This window comes from Hemiscyllium ocellatum, chromosome 6 (genome assembly GCF_020745735.1).
Source record: "Hemiscyllium ocellatum isolate sHemOce1 chromosome 6, sHemOce1.pat.X.cur, whole genome shotgun sequence".
NCBI lineage: Eukaryota > Metazoa > Chordata > Chondrichthyes > Orectolobiformes > Hemiscylliidae > Hemiscyllium > Hemiscyllium ocellatum.
In genome coordinates, this window is record NC_083406.1 from 117,812,326 (window position 1) to 117,828,134 (window position 15,809).

General features: G+C 43.5%; 1 protein-coding gene across 1 annotated transcript in view; it reads right to left on the bottom strand.

Annotated features, from left to right (window-relative positions):
• The window catches only part of myo7aa (myosin VIIAa), a 182,976-nt gene that overhangs the window by 133,816 nt on the left and 33,351 nt on the right, over nucleotides 1-15,809 (bottom strand). The window contains exons 9-11 of the mRNA XM_060826303.1: nucleotides 10,756-10,909; nucleotides 7,945-8,021; nucleotides 1,739-1,858 (exon numbers count right to left, since the gene is read on the bottom strand). Of these exons, the coding sequence (XP_060682286.1) occupies nucleotides 1,739-1,858; nucleotides 7,945-8,021; nucleotides 10,756-10,909 (351 nt within the window). The remainder of the gene's footprint in view (nucleotides 1-1,738; nucleotides 1,859-7,944; nucleotides 8,022-10,755; nucleotides 10,910-15,809) is intronic.

A 15,809-nucleotide genomic window follows, 5' to 3' on the forward strand; every position in this document is an offset into this window, starting at 1 on the left:
ACTCCTGTTGCTATTTTGTGTTTCGAAGGCTGCTCCAATTCTCTTGTTACAGTTTAGTTTGGTTTGCAGATAAACAAACTTTTTCCCTCTGTTCCAGTCCTCTGCTTCCACTCATCTTGGAGATCTAGGAGCTTAAAACAAAATAAACAAAAAGGGAGTTTATGTTGGAACATTTCTTCAGTGTTTTATTTCAGTAATGGAAATCCAAAACAATAAAACAAACTGCTGGAAATACTCAGGTCAGGCAGCAGCTGTACAGAGAATAAAAAATTTCAGGTCTGACTTCTTAAAATCGGGACTCCGTTTTTCTCTCTCTGGAGTGCAAAGCATCCCATAATACCACTGTGAACATTCACTCCCTCCAGCATGGACGCTCAGTCGCAGCAGGGTGTACTGCAGTAACTCAATCCTTAGACAGCACCTTCCAAACACTCCTCCACTTCCATCTGGAAGGACAAGGGCAGCAGACAGATGGGAACCCCACCCCCTGCAAGTTCCCCTCCAAGCCGGCCAGCGTCCCAAGGTGGAAACACATCACCATTCCTTCACTGTCACTGGGCCAAAATAATGGAGGTTCTCTTCTGGTTTTTTCCACTGGACTGTTGATCCAGGTAACATTGGAGGACCCAGGTTCAAATCCTGATAGGGGAATTTGAATTCAATAAAAAAAATCTGGAAAGAAGCGTTGTTAAGAAAAATCATCTGGTTAACTAATGCCCTTTAAGAAAATCTTACCTGCAAGTCCAGATTCACAGCAATGTGCTCGATTCTTAACTGCCCTCTAGGAAGGTAGGGATGGATGATGAGCACTAGCCTAGCCAGCACCACACATCCCACGAGAGAATGAAAACAAGATGCTAGTCCTGCTGAGGCTGTTTCCAGCTGTGTCTGATTTTAAGTTTAATTTCCTGGTCAGTCAAAAGCACGTTTTATAAGCAGTATTGTTGCACTTGATCAGGATGACTGCCTTGAAATAATTTAGACCATTAAAGGTTTGATGAGGTTTCTTGGCTCATGTTAGCAGTGGTGTTTGACGTTGTCAGAGTGCTTCTCTCTCCAACAGCTCACAAAGCTGTTGCTGATGAGACAGAGGTCTTGAAGGTTACTAACGTTGTTTATCCTGGCATTGCTCGGACCTAGGTACAGTATGGGTTCTGCGTTGACAGATTATTGCTGTTATAGATCTTTGGTTGACGGAATACACTGCAATGACTATTACACTGAATGGGGAGGACCTTTTATATCAGAAGGTTGCACGTCAAAATGTCATGCAGCTGTCTTAGAGATTCAATGCCTGTAATCTAGAGCCTATACAATAAAAAGGCTCAGCGATCGTACCCATCTCTGTCGGAGACTAAAATCATTGAAATGATTTGACACAGCAATGTAGGGTCATAGCACAGAAAGAGGCCATTTGACCCATCATGTCTACACCAGCTCCCGACAGAGCTACCCAGTTAGTCCCCATCTCTGTGGCCCGCTGAATTCATCACTTTCAAATATATACATCCAGCTCTTTTGCAATCTCCTATTGAATCTACCTCCACCACTCTCCCAGGCAACCTTTCCAAATCCTAACATCCCTCACTCCAAGCTCTCTTGCTGACAATTTTCACGAAAGGATTAAATATCAAACTTTTGCCAACTTTATGCAGTTAGATGCTTTGCCATTCCAATTTGTCCCTCATCTTCAGAGGGAGGCACTCTGTTTCCCATTCATACAGCAAACAACTTTCACCTTGACAAAAGCATCCCTGACGTCCAGCGCTTGGTCCATGTTAAGAGGGGTGGACACCGTCTCCCCTCGTGTGATGATGGTACGGCTGGTGAGGCAGTTCTGTAGATCCAAACAGTCAACCTGCCGGAAAGAAGAATGAGGCATTTATTTTTTTGAAAAAAAAAAGTGACTCAGTGGATCATAGCATCATTCCTGTAATTGTCTCTTGGATAGAGAGAGGGGGAGGGTGGTTGTCCTACAAGGAGGAAGCAGAGTACATTGTGACAATGTTCCCTGGAGTTTAGAAGACCAACAGGTGACTGCTTTGTGAAGGTCAAAGGCTCCGAAAGGGTTTGACAGAGTAAATCCTAAAAGATGGTTTCCCCTGGTCAGGGAATCCAAAACAAAGGCAGAGGCTGGAGCTTGATAGGGATAGGGACTGAGATGAAGAGAAATTATTTTATTCAAGTAGAAGGGGATCTTCAGAATGGTCTACCCTAGAAGGTTATGGATGTTTCAATCTTGAACGTATTTCATAGAAATCATAGAATCCCTACAGTGTGGAAGCAGGCCATTTGGCCCATTGATTCCATCCCACCCAGACCCAACCTTATCCCTGTAACCCTACATTTTCCATGGTTAATCCATCCAGCCTGCACATCCCTGGACACTATGGGCAGTTGAGCATTGCCAATCCAGCCTAACCTGCACACCTTTGGACAGTGGGAGGAAACCCACACTGACATGGGGAGAATGTGTAAACTCCACACGGACAGTCAGCCAAGGCTGGAATCAAATGCTGTCCCTGGCCCTGCGAGGGCAATGCTAACCACTGAGTCACCATGCCACCCTGGTTGAGATAAGGCTAAGACAGATAGATACTTGATCTCTCAGGAAATTTAGGTATAGTGGAGTGGATGGGAAAATGGACTTGAAGCTTAAAATCATCATAAGAAAAAGGAGGATCAAGCTGAACACTCTAATCCTGTTGATGCTTTTGCTGATCTCAGAGGAAGAGAGATCTCATTCATTTCAAATAATGCCTCTCAGAGCTAAAGGGAAGTGCAGTCACACTTATCAAATAGGAATGAGGGGGGAGAAAAATATGATTAATAGAGCGATGATTGAAGACTATATTAGTCACACGATTGTCTCAGGAAGGCTTAGGATTAGAGTCCTGTCCCACAGATTTGAGCCAAATGTCCAGACATTCCCACAGTGCAGGACTGAAGGACTGCTGTGCTGTCAGAAGAGCAATCGTTTGGAAGAGACATTAAGTAGAGGGTAACTGTCCCTTTCAGGTGAATGTAAAAGATTCCCAGGGTCAAGTCAAGAGAATAATAGGGTAGTTATGGCTTTCTGTAGTTTCCTGGTCAGTAGCATTGCCTCAAACCATCAGGAAAATCACAACTTGCTCGTTCTCCCATTTGGAGCTTGGTTTTCTCAAATAAGCAGCCTAAAAAGGGAGAAGAGTGGGAAAAAAAAATTGGACTTTTATACAACTCCTAAAACCTTTCAACATCTCAAATGACCTTTGAAATGGAGTAACTATTGTAATAGGGTAGAAGCAATGGCTAATGTGTACACAGTCAGCTCCCACTAGATGGGATTCTCCAGATAATACATTTTTAAATAAAGTTAAAAATCACATGGCGTCAGGTTACAGTCAAACAGATTTATTTGAAATCAAAAGCTTTACCTGACAAAAGAGCAGCACTCAGAGCTTCTAATTTAAAATAAACCTGTTGGACTATAACCTGGTGTTTTGTGATTTTTAAATTTCGTCCACCCCAGTCCAACACTAGCACCTCACATAGAGTCATAGAGAAGTATAGCACAGAAACAGACCCTTCGGTCCAACCTGTCCATGCTGACCAGATATCCTAACCCAATCTAGTCCCACCTGCCAGCACCGGACCCATATCCCTCCAAACCCTTCCTATTCATATACCTATCCAAATGCCTCTTAAATGTTGCAATTGTACCAGCCTCCACTACATCCTCTGGTAGCTCATTCCATACACATACCACCCTCTGCGTGAAAAAGTTGCCCCTTAGGTCTCTTTTATATCTTTGACCCCTCACCCTAAACCTATGCCCTCTATTTCTGGACTCTTTGACCTCAGGAAAAAGACTTTGTCTATTTATCCTATCCATGCCCCTCATTTTGTAAACCACTATAAGATCACCCCTCAGCATCTGACACTCCAGGGAAAACAGACCCAGCCTGATCAGCCTCTCCCTATAGCTCAAATCCTCCAACCCTGGCAACATTTTTGTAAATCTTTTCTGAACCCTTTCAAGTTTCACAACATCTTTCCGATAGGAAGGAGACCAGAATTGCACGCAATATTCCAACAGTGGCCTAACTAATGTCCTGTACAGCCGCAACATGACCTCCCAACTCCTGTACTCAATACTCTGACCAATAAAGGAAAGCATACCAAACACCTTCTTCACTATCCTATCTACCTGCGACTCCACTTTTGAGGAGCTATGAATCTACACTCCAAGGTCTCTTTGTTCAGCAACACTCCCTAGGACCTTACCATTAAAGGTGTATAAGTCCTGCTAAGATTTGCTTTCCCAAAATGCAGCACCTCCCATTTATCGGAATTAAACTCCATCTGCCACCTCTCAGCCCATTGGCCCATCTGGTCCAGATCCTGTTGTAATCTGAGGTAACCCTCTTCACTGTCTACTAAACCTCCAATTTTGGTGTCATTTGCAAACTTACTAACAGTACCTCTTATGCTTGCATCCAAATCATTTATGTAAATGACAAAAAGTAGAGGACCCAGCACTGATCCTTGTGGCACTCCACTGGTCATAGGCCTCCAGTGTGAAAAACAATCCACCCCCACCCTCTGTCTTCTCCCTTTGAGCCAGTTCTGTATCCAAATGGCTAGTTCTCCCTGCATTCCATGAGATCTAACCTTGCTAATCAGTCTCCCACAGGGAACTTTGTTGAACACCTTACTGAAGTCCATATAGATCACATCTACTGCTCTGCCCTCCATCAATCTTCTTTGTTACTTCTTCAAAAAACTTGATCAAATGTGTGAGACATGATTTCCCACGCACAAAGCCACGTTGACTATCCCGAATCAGTCCTTGCCTTTCCAAATACATGTACATCCTGTCCCTCAGGATTCCCTCCAACAACTTGCCCACCAATGTATGGCTCACCGGTCTATAGTTCCCTGGCTTGCCCTCCTTAAACAGTGGCACCATGTTTGCCAACCTCCAGTCTTCCGGCACTTCACCGGTGACTATCAATGATACAAATATCTCAGCAAGAGGCCCAGCAATCACTTCTCTAGCTTCCCAGAGTTCTAGGGTACACCTGATCAGGTCCTGGGGATTTATCCACCTTCAACTGTTTCAAGACATCCAGCACTTCCTCCTCTGTAATCTGGACATTTTGCAAGATGTCACTATCTATGTCCCTACAGTCTATATCTTCCATATCCTTTTCCACAGTAAATACTGATGCAAAATATTCATTTAGTATCTCCATCATTTTCTGTGGCTCCACACAAAGGCCGCTTTGCTGATCTTTGAGGGGCCCTATTCTCTCCCTACTTAACCTTTTGTCCTTAATATATTTGTAAAAACTCTTTGGATTCTCCTTAATTCTATGTCCGCCCTCCTGATTTCCCTCTTAAAGTATACTCCGACTTCCTTTATATTCTAAGGATTCACTCGATCTATCCTGTCTATACCCGACATATGCTTCCTTCTTTTTCTTAACCAAACCCTCAATTTCTTTAGTCATCCAGCATTCCCTATACCTACCAGCCTTTCCTTTTACCCTGACAGGAATATACTTTCTCTGGATTCTTGTTATCTCATTTCTGAAGGCTTCCCACTTTCCAGCTGTCCCTTTACCTGCGAACATCTGCCTCCAATCAGCTTTCAAAAGTTCTTGCCTAATACTGTCAAAATTGGCCTTTCTCCAATGTAGAACTTCAACGTTTAGATCTGGTCTATCCTTTTCCATCATTATTTTAAATCTAATAGAATTATGGTCGCTGGCCCCAAAAGTGCTCCCCCACTGACACCTCAGTCACCTGCCCTGCCTTATTTCCCAAGAGTAGGTCAAGTTTTGCACCTTCTCTAGTAGGTACATCCACATACTGAATCAGAAAATTGTCTTGTACGCGCTTAACAAATTCCTCTCCATCTAAACCTTTAACACTATGGCAGTCCCAGTCAATGTTTGGAAAGTTAAAATCCCCGACCATAACCACCCTATTATTCTTACAGAGAGCTGAGATCTCCTGACAAGTTTGTTTCTCAATTTCCCTCTGAATACTGGGGGGTCTATAATACAATCCCAATAAGGTGATCATCCCTTCCTTATTTCTCAGTTACACCCAAATAATTCCCTGGATGTATTTCCAGGAATATCCTCCCTCAGCACTGCTGTAATGCTATCCCTTAAAAATACATCATATTTAAATGATGTCAACTGAGACTAGGAATAGCCAGACTTGACAAATAGTTAAGGAGGACAAATGAAACTGCACCATTTCATGGTTTTGTCAGATAGTTTCTTAGTAAATTAAATAAGAGTGGATATGAAAACAAATGTCAGAAATTGTGTAAACTGCTGATTGAGCATTTCAAACTGATTAAGGAAATTAGGATGGTCTTCATTGCAAGGTTCGCATTCATGAGCAAGGGGGTCTTATTGCAGCCGTACAGGACTTCGGAGAGACCACACCTGGAGCAGTGTGTGAACAGAGAGAGGCTGTGCATTATTTTCACTGGACGGTTAATTGAAACACTCAGATAACATTCTGGGGATCCAGTTTCAAATCTCACCACAGCAGATGGTGAAATTCAAGTTCAATAAATATCTGGAGTCGAATGGTGACCATGAATCCATTGCCAATTGTTTGGAAGAAAAAAAATCATCCTTGATGGAAGGAAATCTGCAATCCTTACCTGGTCTGGCCTACATGTAACTCTAGACCAAAACAATGTGCTTGATTCTGGATTACCATCTGGGCAATAAGGACAGCCACATCCTGTGAATGATTTTATTTTTTAAAAAAGTTTTGATATCCTTAAAGTTGTGTGTGTTAGGGAAGTGCAGCAAATGTTTAACAGGTTAATACCCAGGATGGCGGAGTAGCTGAATGGAGAGAGATTCAGACAACAGTCTGGAATAACTGCTGTTTAGAGGAATAACAGGGATGCCACTAAATGGATAAAATTTGGACAGGAGTGGTATAGTAGACTGGATACTGGGATGATATTTCCTCCAAATTAATCTATCTACAGCAAGAGGGTACGTTCTCAGGTTGGACCGTATTGGAGTGAGAGGAGAAGAAATCTCTTCACTTAGAGGCTGGTGAGCCTGTGGAATTCTCTAATACACAAGGCAGTGCAGGTCATGTTACTGAATACGCTCATGAAAGAAAGAGATTGATTCCAAGGCACTAAAGGGTATGGGGAGTGGGTGGGGTATGGGCACAGTGAGTGAGAGAGTGAGAGAGTGAGAGAGTGAGAGAGTGAGAGAGTGAGAGAGTGAGAGAGTGAGAGAGTGAGAGAGTGAGAGAGTGAGAGAGTGAGAGAGTGAGAGAGTGAGAGAGTGAGAGAGTGAGAGAGTGAGAGAGTGAGAGAGTGAGAGAGTGAGAGAGTGAGAGAGTGAGAGAGTGAGAGAGTGAGAGAGTGAGAGAGTGAGAGAGTGAGAGAGTGAGAGAGTGAGAGAGTGAGAGAGTGAGAGAGTGAGAGAGTGAGAGAGTGAGAGAGTGAGAGAGTGAGAGAGTGAGAGAGTGAGAGAGTGAGAGAGTGAGAGAGTGAGAGAGTGAGAGAGTGAGAGAGTGAGAGAGTGAGAGATGAATGGTGGAAAAGGCTCAATGGGCCAAAAATGCCTACCCCTACTCTGTAGATTCTGTGATTTACAGATTCCTCCTTAAATCAACACTATTAGAATATTCTGAAATGGAGGTGCATGATGTGGTTGGAGGCTCTATTAGGGCAAAGTGAATTCTGAACCAGTTTTGAAGAAAATAGACCTGAAAATACAAGTGGCTTTTTGACACAGATGACTTGCATTTACAACTCCTCCAGCATTTCAGTGATTTGGACACTTTTTTCCACAGAGCATAGAGATGTTACCAATAGAAGCAAACAAATGTTCTATATTGGACACCTGTATGGACACAGACAGGCAGACGTTAAAAAAGTTTAAAAAAAAACAAACAAACATTCACCTCAAGCAGAGTAGCAGCAGACATCAAATGCGTGGAGTAGACAACCTCACATGAATCCAAATTGTCGTACACTCGGGCTGAAGGATCAGCAGAATAAACAAAAGTAAATGATCTCAATGGCAATTTGAATAAACATTGAATATTCTTGCTTATTATACTAGAGACACAACACAAGGATCCCAGCTGCACTGTAAGTATAAAAATGCTAAACCATATTGCCAGTAAGACGCACACAGGTGCTTCTAGTGACAACACAACTCTCTTAAGGAGGCAGTTAATTTTTATTTATTCACAGATGTGGGTATCGCTGGCTGGGCAAGCGTTTATTACCCACCCCAGCTGTGCTCGAGAAGGTGGTACCTTCCTGAATGACTGCAGTCCATGTGCTGTGGGTAGACCCACAATGCCCTTGGGGAGAGAACTCCAGAATTTTCATCCAGTGACAATGAAGGAACAACAAGATATTTCCAAGTCAGAAAGTGAGTGGCTAGGAGTGCAATCTACTGGGAGGTGGTATTTCCACATACCTGTTGCCCTTGGAAGTGGTCATGGGCTTTGAAGGTGCTGCCTAAGGATCTTTGGTGAATTAGTGCAGTGCATCTTGTAGATGGCACACACTGCTGCTACTGATGGGGCATCAGTGACAGTGAGAATGGGTGTTTATGGATGTAGTACCAAGTGTCTGCTTTGTCCTGGATGGTGTGTCAAGCGTAGTGTTGTTGTTGGAGCTGTACCCATTCAGGTACGTGGGGGACATTCCTGACTTGTGCCTTGTAGATGGTGGATAGGCTTTTGGGATCACAAAGACCATATCTTTCGATTTTTATTTTGGATGGTGTTCAAAAATGGCAGTAGGATTACTATAGGCCAAGGACAGTGGAAATATTTGCTGCACTTATTTGAAAAGTACCTGAAGCTCATTAGAAGTTGCGTTTATACTGCTGCTTCATTCGAGTGGTGGGACACAATGTTTGAGACACAGTGACACTATTGGTGTGTGGTTAGAGGGAGCTATGTCCAGAAACAGATGGCAGGTTAGTTTAACAAATCAGATCAGTTGTGCAGACAGGACAACAGCTCAGCCTGGTCTCAGGCAAGTGGACAGTGAGACAGGTAAAAATTGAGGTCTGCAGATGCTGGAGATCACAGTTGAAAATGTGTTGCTGGTTAAAGCACAGCAGGTCAGGCAGCATGGATGCTGCCGGACGGTGAGACAGGACAATCAAAAGGGTGGAATCTCTTTATCCACTTCTTTATCGAAGGAACAGCCAACCTGAAACAGCCACCACCATTTCCTACAAGTTGCTGCCACAAACCAGTGACTGAGAAATCGAACGGAGAGCGTGCTAACTGTCTGTGTCTTCAACAAAGAACTTGGCTACAAAGATCAGAGATCAGAAGGAACACTCATTGAATCCTGTGGACTGGTGCTAACAAACTGCATTCTTTTAATTTCCTTTTCTTCTGACCCATTTGTGAGGAGGCGTGTAGTCAAACACTGGACCTGGGATGCCGGTGCATAGTTCCTTCAAAATGGCATCACATGTAGACAGGATGGAGAAGGCAGCATTTGGCCTGATTTGGAGATGCCGGTGTTGGACTGGGGTGTGCAAAGTTTAAAAAATCACTTCAGATTATAGCCCAACAGGTTTATTTGAAAGCACTAGCTTTCAGAGCGGTGTTCAACTACCTGAAGGAGCAGTGCTCCCAAATAAATCGGTTGGATTATAACCTGGTGTTGAGGTCTTTAGCATTTGGCATGCTTGCCTTCATCGGTCACAGCACTGACCACAGGAGTTTGGACATCATGTTACAGGACATTGGCGAGGCCAGATTTGGAGTACTGTATACAATTCTGGTCATCCTGCTACAGGAAAGATGTCACTAAACAGAAATATTGTGCAAAAAAAACAAAGGTTTACAAGGACATTAACAAGATTGTAGATTCAATTTATAAAGGACAGATTGGGACTTTTCTCCATGGAGCATAGGAAGCTGAAGGGTGACATTACAGAGATTTATAAAATCATGAGGGGCATGCAGAAGGTGAATAGCCAAGATCTTTTCTCCAAGGTAGGGGGATTCAAAAAGAGAGGGCATAGGTATATGGTGAGAGGGGAAACATCTCAAAGGGACTTTAAAGGCTACATTTTCCACACAAGAGGGTGGTACATGTATGGAATGAGCTGCCGGTGGACGCTGGTACAATTGCAACATTTAAAAGGCATCTGGATGAGTATATGAATAGAAAGGGTTTAAGAGGGAAATGGGCCAAATGGGATTAGATTGGGTTAGGATATGTGGTTGGCCTGGACGAGTTGGTCCGAAGGAGCTGTTTCCAATATGAAAATATTGAGTACACATCAAAAAGGACATCATTGACCCCAAACTACTTTGGCAAGTCTTCAGGCTGGGGAACGTCAAAAAGCAAGCCCTTCTTTCAAAGTGTTTGGTAGCTGTTCGTGTTGGCAATGATAACAAGATCTCAGGGACAAGTAACCAGTCCGACTGCTTCAGGATACTGCTCAAGGGAACAACGTTGGCCAAGAACACAGCACAACTCAGTGTTCCTTTAAAGAGCATCATGGGAACCTCATCGCCACATGAAATGTCACTGCTTTTATTTAGCACCGTTCAAAGAGACCTCAAAGGACTTCTGCATTTCGACACCACTTTGCTTAATACCCTAAGGTAATGCAACAACAAACCACTTAAGGTAAAATATACACCCCCCACCCCACCTCACCCCCAATCACTAATCTGAATTCCCAGCTTTCCCTCCATTGTAAAGCAGATCACCCTCAGATTTACATTCGTAAGCCAGATTGCCCATGTGCAGAATCGCAGCCATCAGTTTGGAGATCTCCCAGTTCTCGGTGTCGGTGAACATGAGAACCTTCATGGCCGAGCGAATGTTGGCATACTCCTTACTGTCATCTCGGCCATCACAGAAAGTGCACTGCCCCTGGAACACACAATACAATACAATGTCATACAGTCACAGAGATGGACAGCATGGAAACAGGCCCTTCAGTCCAACTCTTCCATGCCGACCAGATATCCCAACCGCCAGCACATGGCCCATATCCCTCCAAACCTTTCCTATTCATATACCCATCAAAATGCCTTTTAAAAAATGTTGTAATTATACCAGCCTCCACCACTTCCTCTGGCAGCTCGCTTCATACACTCACTAGCTCTGCATGAAAAAGTTGCCCTTTAGGTCCCTTTTAAATCTTTCCCCTCTCACCCTAAACCTATGCCCTCTACCTCTGGACTCCCCCACCCCAGGGAAAAGACCTTGTCTATTTACCCTATCCATGCACCTCATGATTTTACAAACTTCTAGGTGGTCACTCCTCAGCCTCCGACACTCCAGGGAAAATAACCCTAGTCTATTCAGCCTCACCCTATAGCACAAATCCTCCAAACCTGGCAACATCCTTGTAAATCTTTTCTGAACCCTTTCAAGTTTCACAACATCCTTCCTATAAGAGGGAGGCCAGAATTGAACACAATATTCCAAAAGTGGCCTAACAAATGTCCTGTAGAGCTGTAACATGACCTCCCAACTCCTATACTCAATACTCTGACCGATAAAGGAAAGCATACAATATGGCTTCTTCACTATCCTATCTACCTGTGACTCTACTTTCACGGATCTATGAACCTGCATTCCAAGGTGTCAATATTCAGCAATATTCCGGTTTCCTCCAACAGTCCAAAGATGTGCAGGTTACGTGATTTGGCCAGGCTAAATTGCCCATACTGTTAGGTGTATTAGTCAGGGCTAAGTGTAGGGAAATAGGCCTGGATGGGTTACTCTTCAGAGGGTCACTGTGGACTTGATGGGCCAAAGGCTTGTTTCCACAGTGTAGGGAATCTAATCATGACAAAATTGGAGGTGGAGTGGACAGCAAAAGAGGTTACCTCAGAGTACAATGGGATCTTGATCAGATGGACTAATGGGCTGAAGAGTGGCAGATGGAGCTTAATTTGGATAAATGTGAGGTGCTGCATTTTGGTAAGGCAAATCCGAGCAAGACTTGCACATGTATTGGGAAGTCCTGGGATGTACCCGGACAAAACCCCCGCAGACACGGGGAGGATGTGCAAACTCCACACAGACAACCACCAGAGGCTGGAATCAAACCCAGGTCCCTGGTGCTGTGAGACAGCAGTGCTAACCACTGAGCACAGTGCTGCATTAACTGTCCATTTGCAACGTTACTAACTGTACCTCCTATGTTCACATTCAAAATCATTTATATAAAAATGAAGAAAATCAATGGACCTAGAACCAATTATTGTGGCACATCGGTCACAGGCCTCCAGTCTGAAAAACAACCCTCCACTATCATCCTCTCTTCTACCTTTGAGCCAGTTTGGTATCCATATGGCTAGTTCTCCCTGTGATCTAACCTTGCTAACCGATCTACCACGAGGAACCTTGACGAACACCTTATTGAAGTCCATAGAGATCACGTCCACCACTCTGCCCTCATCAATCCTCTTCATTACTACTTCAAAAACTCAACTAAGTTTGAGAGACATGATTTCCCATGCACAAAGCCATGTTGACTATCCTTAATCAGTTCTTGCCTTTCCAAATACATGCAAATCCTATCCCTTTGTATTCCCCCGAACAACTTGCCCATGCCATGCTTCCAGGTTTATAAATCCCTAGCTTTTCCTTACCACCTTTCTTAAAGAGTGGCACCACGTTAGTGTTATGAAGGTGTAGGTACGTACTGTACCTTTAAGAGAGGGGGGAAACTCACAGGGACTGACTGAAAGCAGAGTGGGCTAACAATTTAAAAATGTAACATTTGATGGAAACAAAACAGCTGGTGCTGCATTGCCATGGAACAAAAACAAATTCAAATTTGGCCAGTTTAAATTATACCCAGATACCAAACTCCAATCAAATTTGAAAATTTTACTACTTGAGGGGACATCAAGCCAATGAATTGATCCGATGTTTTGGGGTATAAAATCAGAAAGTTTGAGCAGTTAGGGGGAGAACAGCAGAGGGCACCAGTACAGACTGCCAACCAAATAGCTCTCTGAAAAGGTACCTGTCCATAAGGAAAGTTGTGCAGAAGACTGAAGAAAAGATGACCCAGAAATCCGCAGAGGAAAATCTACAAAGGAGAATCGACAAAGCCGACTGGTTTTGAAATATTATTTTTATTTGTAAATCTTAAATCAAGGTTTTTATTTTTAATTGGACCTGTAATAGACTGGGAGGTAAAGGATAGGTTTAAGAGAAAGGAGTTGTAAATAGTTGTTTTCATGTTCTGTTAATTTTTACTTTAAACAGTGAAATCTGGGATAGTTCTCTGCCTCTCAAATCTTAGATTGTGGTGCGATGTGATCTTTTCTGTGCGTTGGGTTTAAATTAGCAGAGCGGGTTTACCCCACATTGGAACGTTCGCCAACTTCCAGTTTTCTGGCATCTCACCCGTGACTATCAATGATAGAAATATCTCAGCAAGGGGTCCAGCAATCACTTCCCTAGCTTCCCAGAGTTCTAGGGTACACGGATCAGGTCTTGGGGATTGATCCACATTCATGCATCAAGACATCCAGCACTTCCTCCTCTGTAATTTAGACATTTTTCAAGAGGTCACCATCTATTTCCCCACATTCTTTATCTCCCATATCTTCCTTCACAGCAAATACTGTTACAAAATCCTCATTTAGTGTCTCCCTACCTCCTGCGGCTCCACACATTGGCTGCCTTGCTGATCTTTGAGGGGCCCTATTCCCTCCCTAGTTACCCTTTTGTCTTTAATGTATTTGCAAAGCACTTTGGATTCTCTTTAGCTTTGGCAAACAGTTCTCTCATGTCCTCTTTTTGCACTCCCGATTTCCCTCTTAAGTATACCACTCCTGCCTTTATACTCTAAAAAAGGACTGACTTGATCACTCCTGTCTATACCTGACGTATGCTTCCTTCTTTTTCTTCACCACAACCTCAATTTCACTAGTCATCCAGCATTTCCTATGCCTACCAGCCTTGCCTTTCACCCGAACAGGAGTGTACTGTCCCTCGTTATGTCATGGATAAATAGGTAGAGAGCTACACAGAACATGAGGGGTCCTTGTGTCTCAATGCAGACGAGGAACACTTTAACCAAGTTAGTGGCAGTCTAGGATTGGTCCCTGAGAAAGATGTCTAAGATCGGTGGAGCAGATCAGAAAAAAGTGAAAAGATATTACAGGGTCAGGAAAATTGACCTATATTTTAATCATCAACTTGTTCAGGTGTTATTATACACCTCTAGAGCAGATGGGCCTCCCGGTTCAGGGATAGGGGCATTCCCACAAGAGGGCTGGTCAGGGAACCAGATTTTCTTTTCCTAAACAACTTTTCTCATCAATCTGTTCAGAAATGTTGTTATTACAACACCCCTTTGGAAAAGGGTGAAGTTTGAACCCGGGCCTCCTGGTCTGGGGTAGGGATACTACCACTGTTCCGCAAGAGGATCTTTCAGGGAACCTGGTAAAGGAAATGAAAATAAAAATCAGGTGTGATCCAACTGAATACTCGACCAGTTTGGTGGGCTATGAGTTCTGAATTGTCCATGTCAAATTGTCCATAGTGTTCAGGGATGTGTAGGTTAGGTGCATTAGTCAGGGATAAATGTAGAGTGATGGAGAATGGGGGATTGGGGGGAGGGTCATCTTCGGAGGGTCAGTATGGAATTGTTGGGCCAAAGGGCCTGTTTCCACACTAAGGATTCTAAGATCCCAAGGTTTCCAAAGAAGTGGGTTGAAGTTATAGTCTCAACACAGGGTAGGTTTGTAATTTTAATATTCTCTCTTCGAATGAAGGTGCAATGGTGGGACCCATTCACTGCTCAATTCATGGGATTTCAACAATGAAAAAAGGTATACCCTCAAGCTTGCAATTCTTCACTCAAAACTCAGATGGTGTAGGGTCTTTCAGAAACAAAAGGAGTAGTGAGCTGGGGTAATCTGGTCAACTACCCCACCTCCTGGCAGCCTGTCGGAACATTGGAACGGTAAGGAATGGCAGAGTGTGTGTTGGCCAAATACACAAACAGTCAGATATGCATGTTAGGAGCAGGAATGGGCCATTTGACTCAAATCCTTCTCCGCTATTCAAAAAGATCATAGCTGACTGTACTCTAGTCAGAACTGTTTCACTGATTCCACCAGATTTGCTTCGACATCCGAATTAGTCACGAATTTCACCTCTGTCTTAAACATATTCAATGACGCTTCCTGCATAAAACTCTGGATAAGAAATTTCCACACACTGACAACCCTAAAGAGGAAAAATTCCTCATTTTTCATCTCAATGGGATATCTTTGACTTTTAAAACAAAAACCACAGTCTCCTCTAGCTCGAACACAAACAAAAACAGAAGTTGTTGGAAAAGCTCAGCAATTCTGGCAACATGTGAAGAGAAATAGGAGTTAATGTTTCAGGTTGATTGACCAGTCCTCAGAACCTCCCTTTCGCTCAGTTCTCTTCCACATCCTTTCACCATCTATTCTCACCAAGTCCCTTCAAATTCTTACACGTTGTAATAAACTCTCCTTCCAAACTCCAGTGGATACAGGTCTGGCCTATCTACCCTTTCCTCATAAGATAATCCCCACTCCAGAGACCTGAGCACAAAAGATCTTTGCTGAACTTCCAATGCAGTACAAAAGGAAGTGCCATATTGTTGGAGGAGCTGTCTTTCAGATGTAGCATTACACTGATCCACGATCTCAGCTGTTTGTGTAAAATGTGGGTGTAGCAGGTCAGCAAGTGTCACCTATTCCTAATCGCCACTTGAACCAAAAAGCTGCATTTCAGAGGGCATTGCTTTGGGTTTGGAGTCACC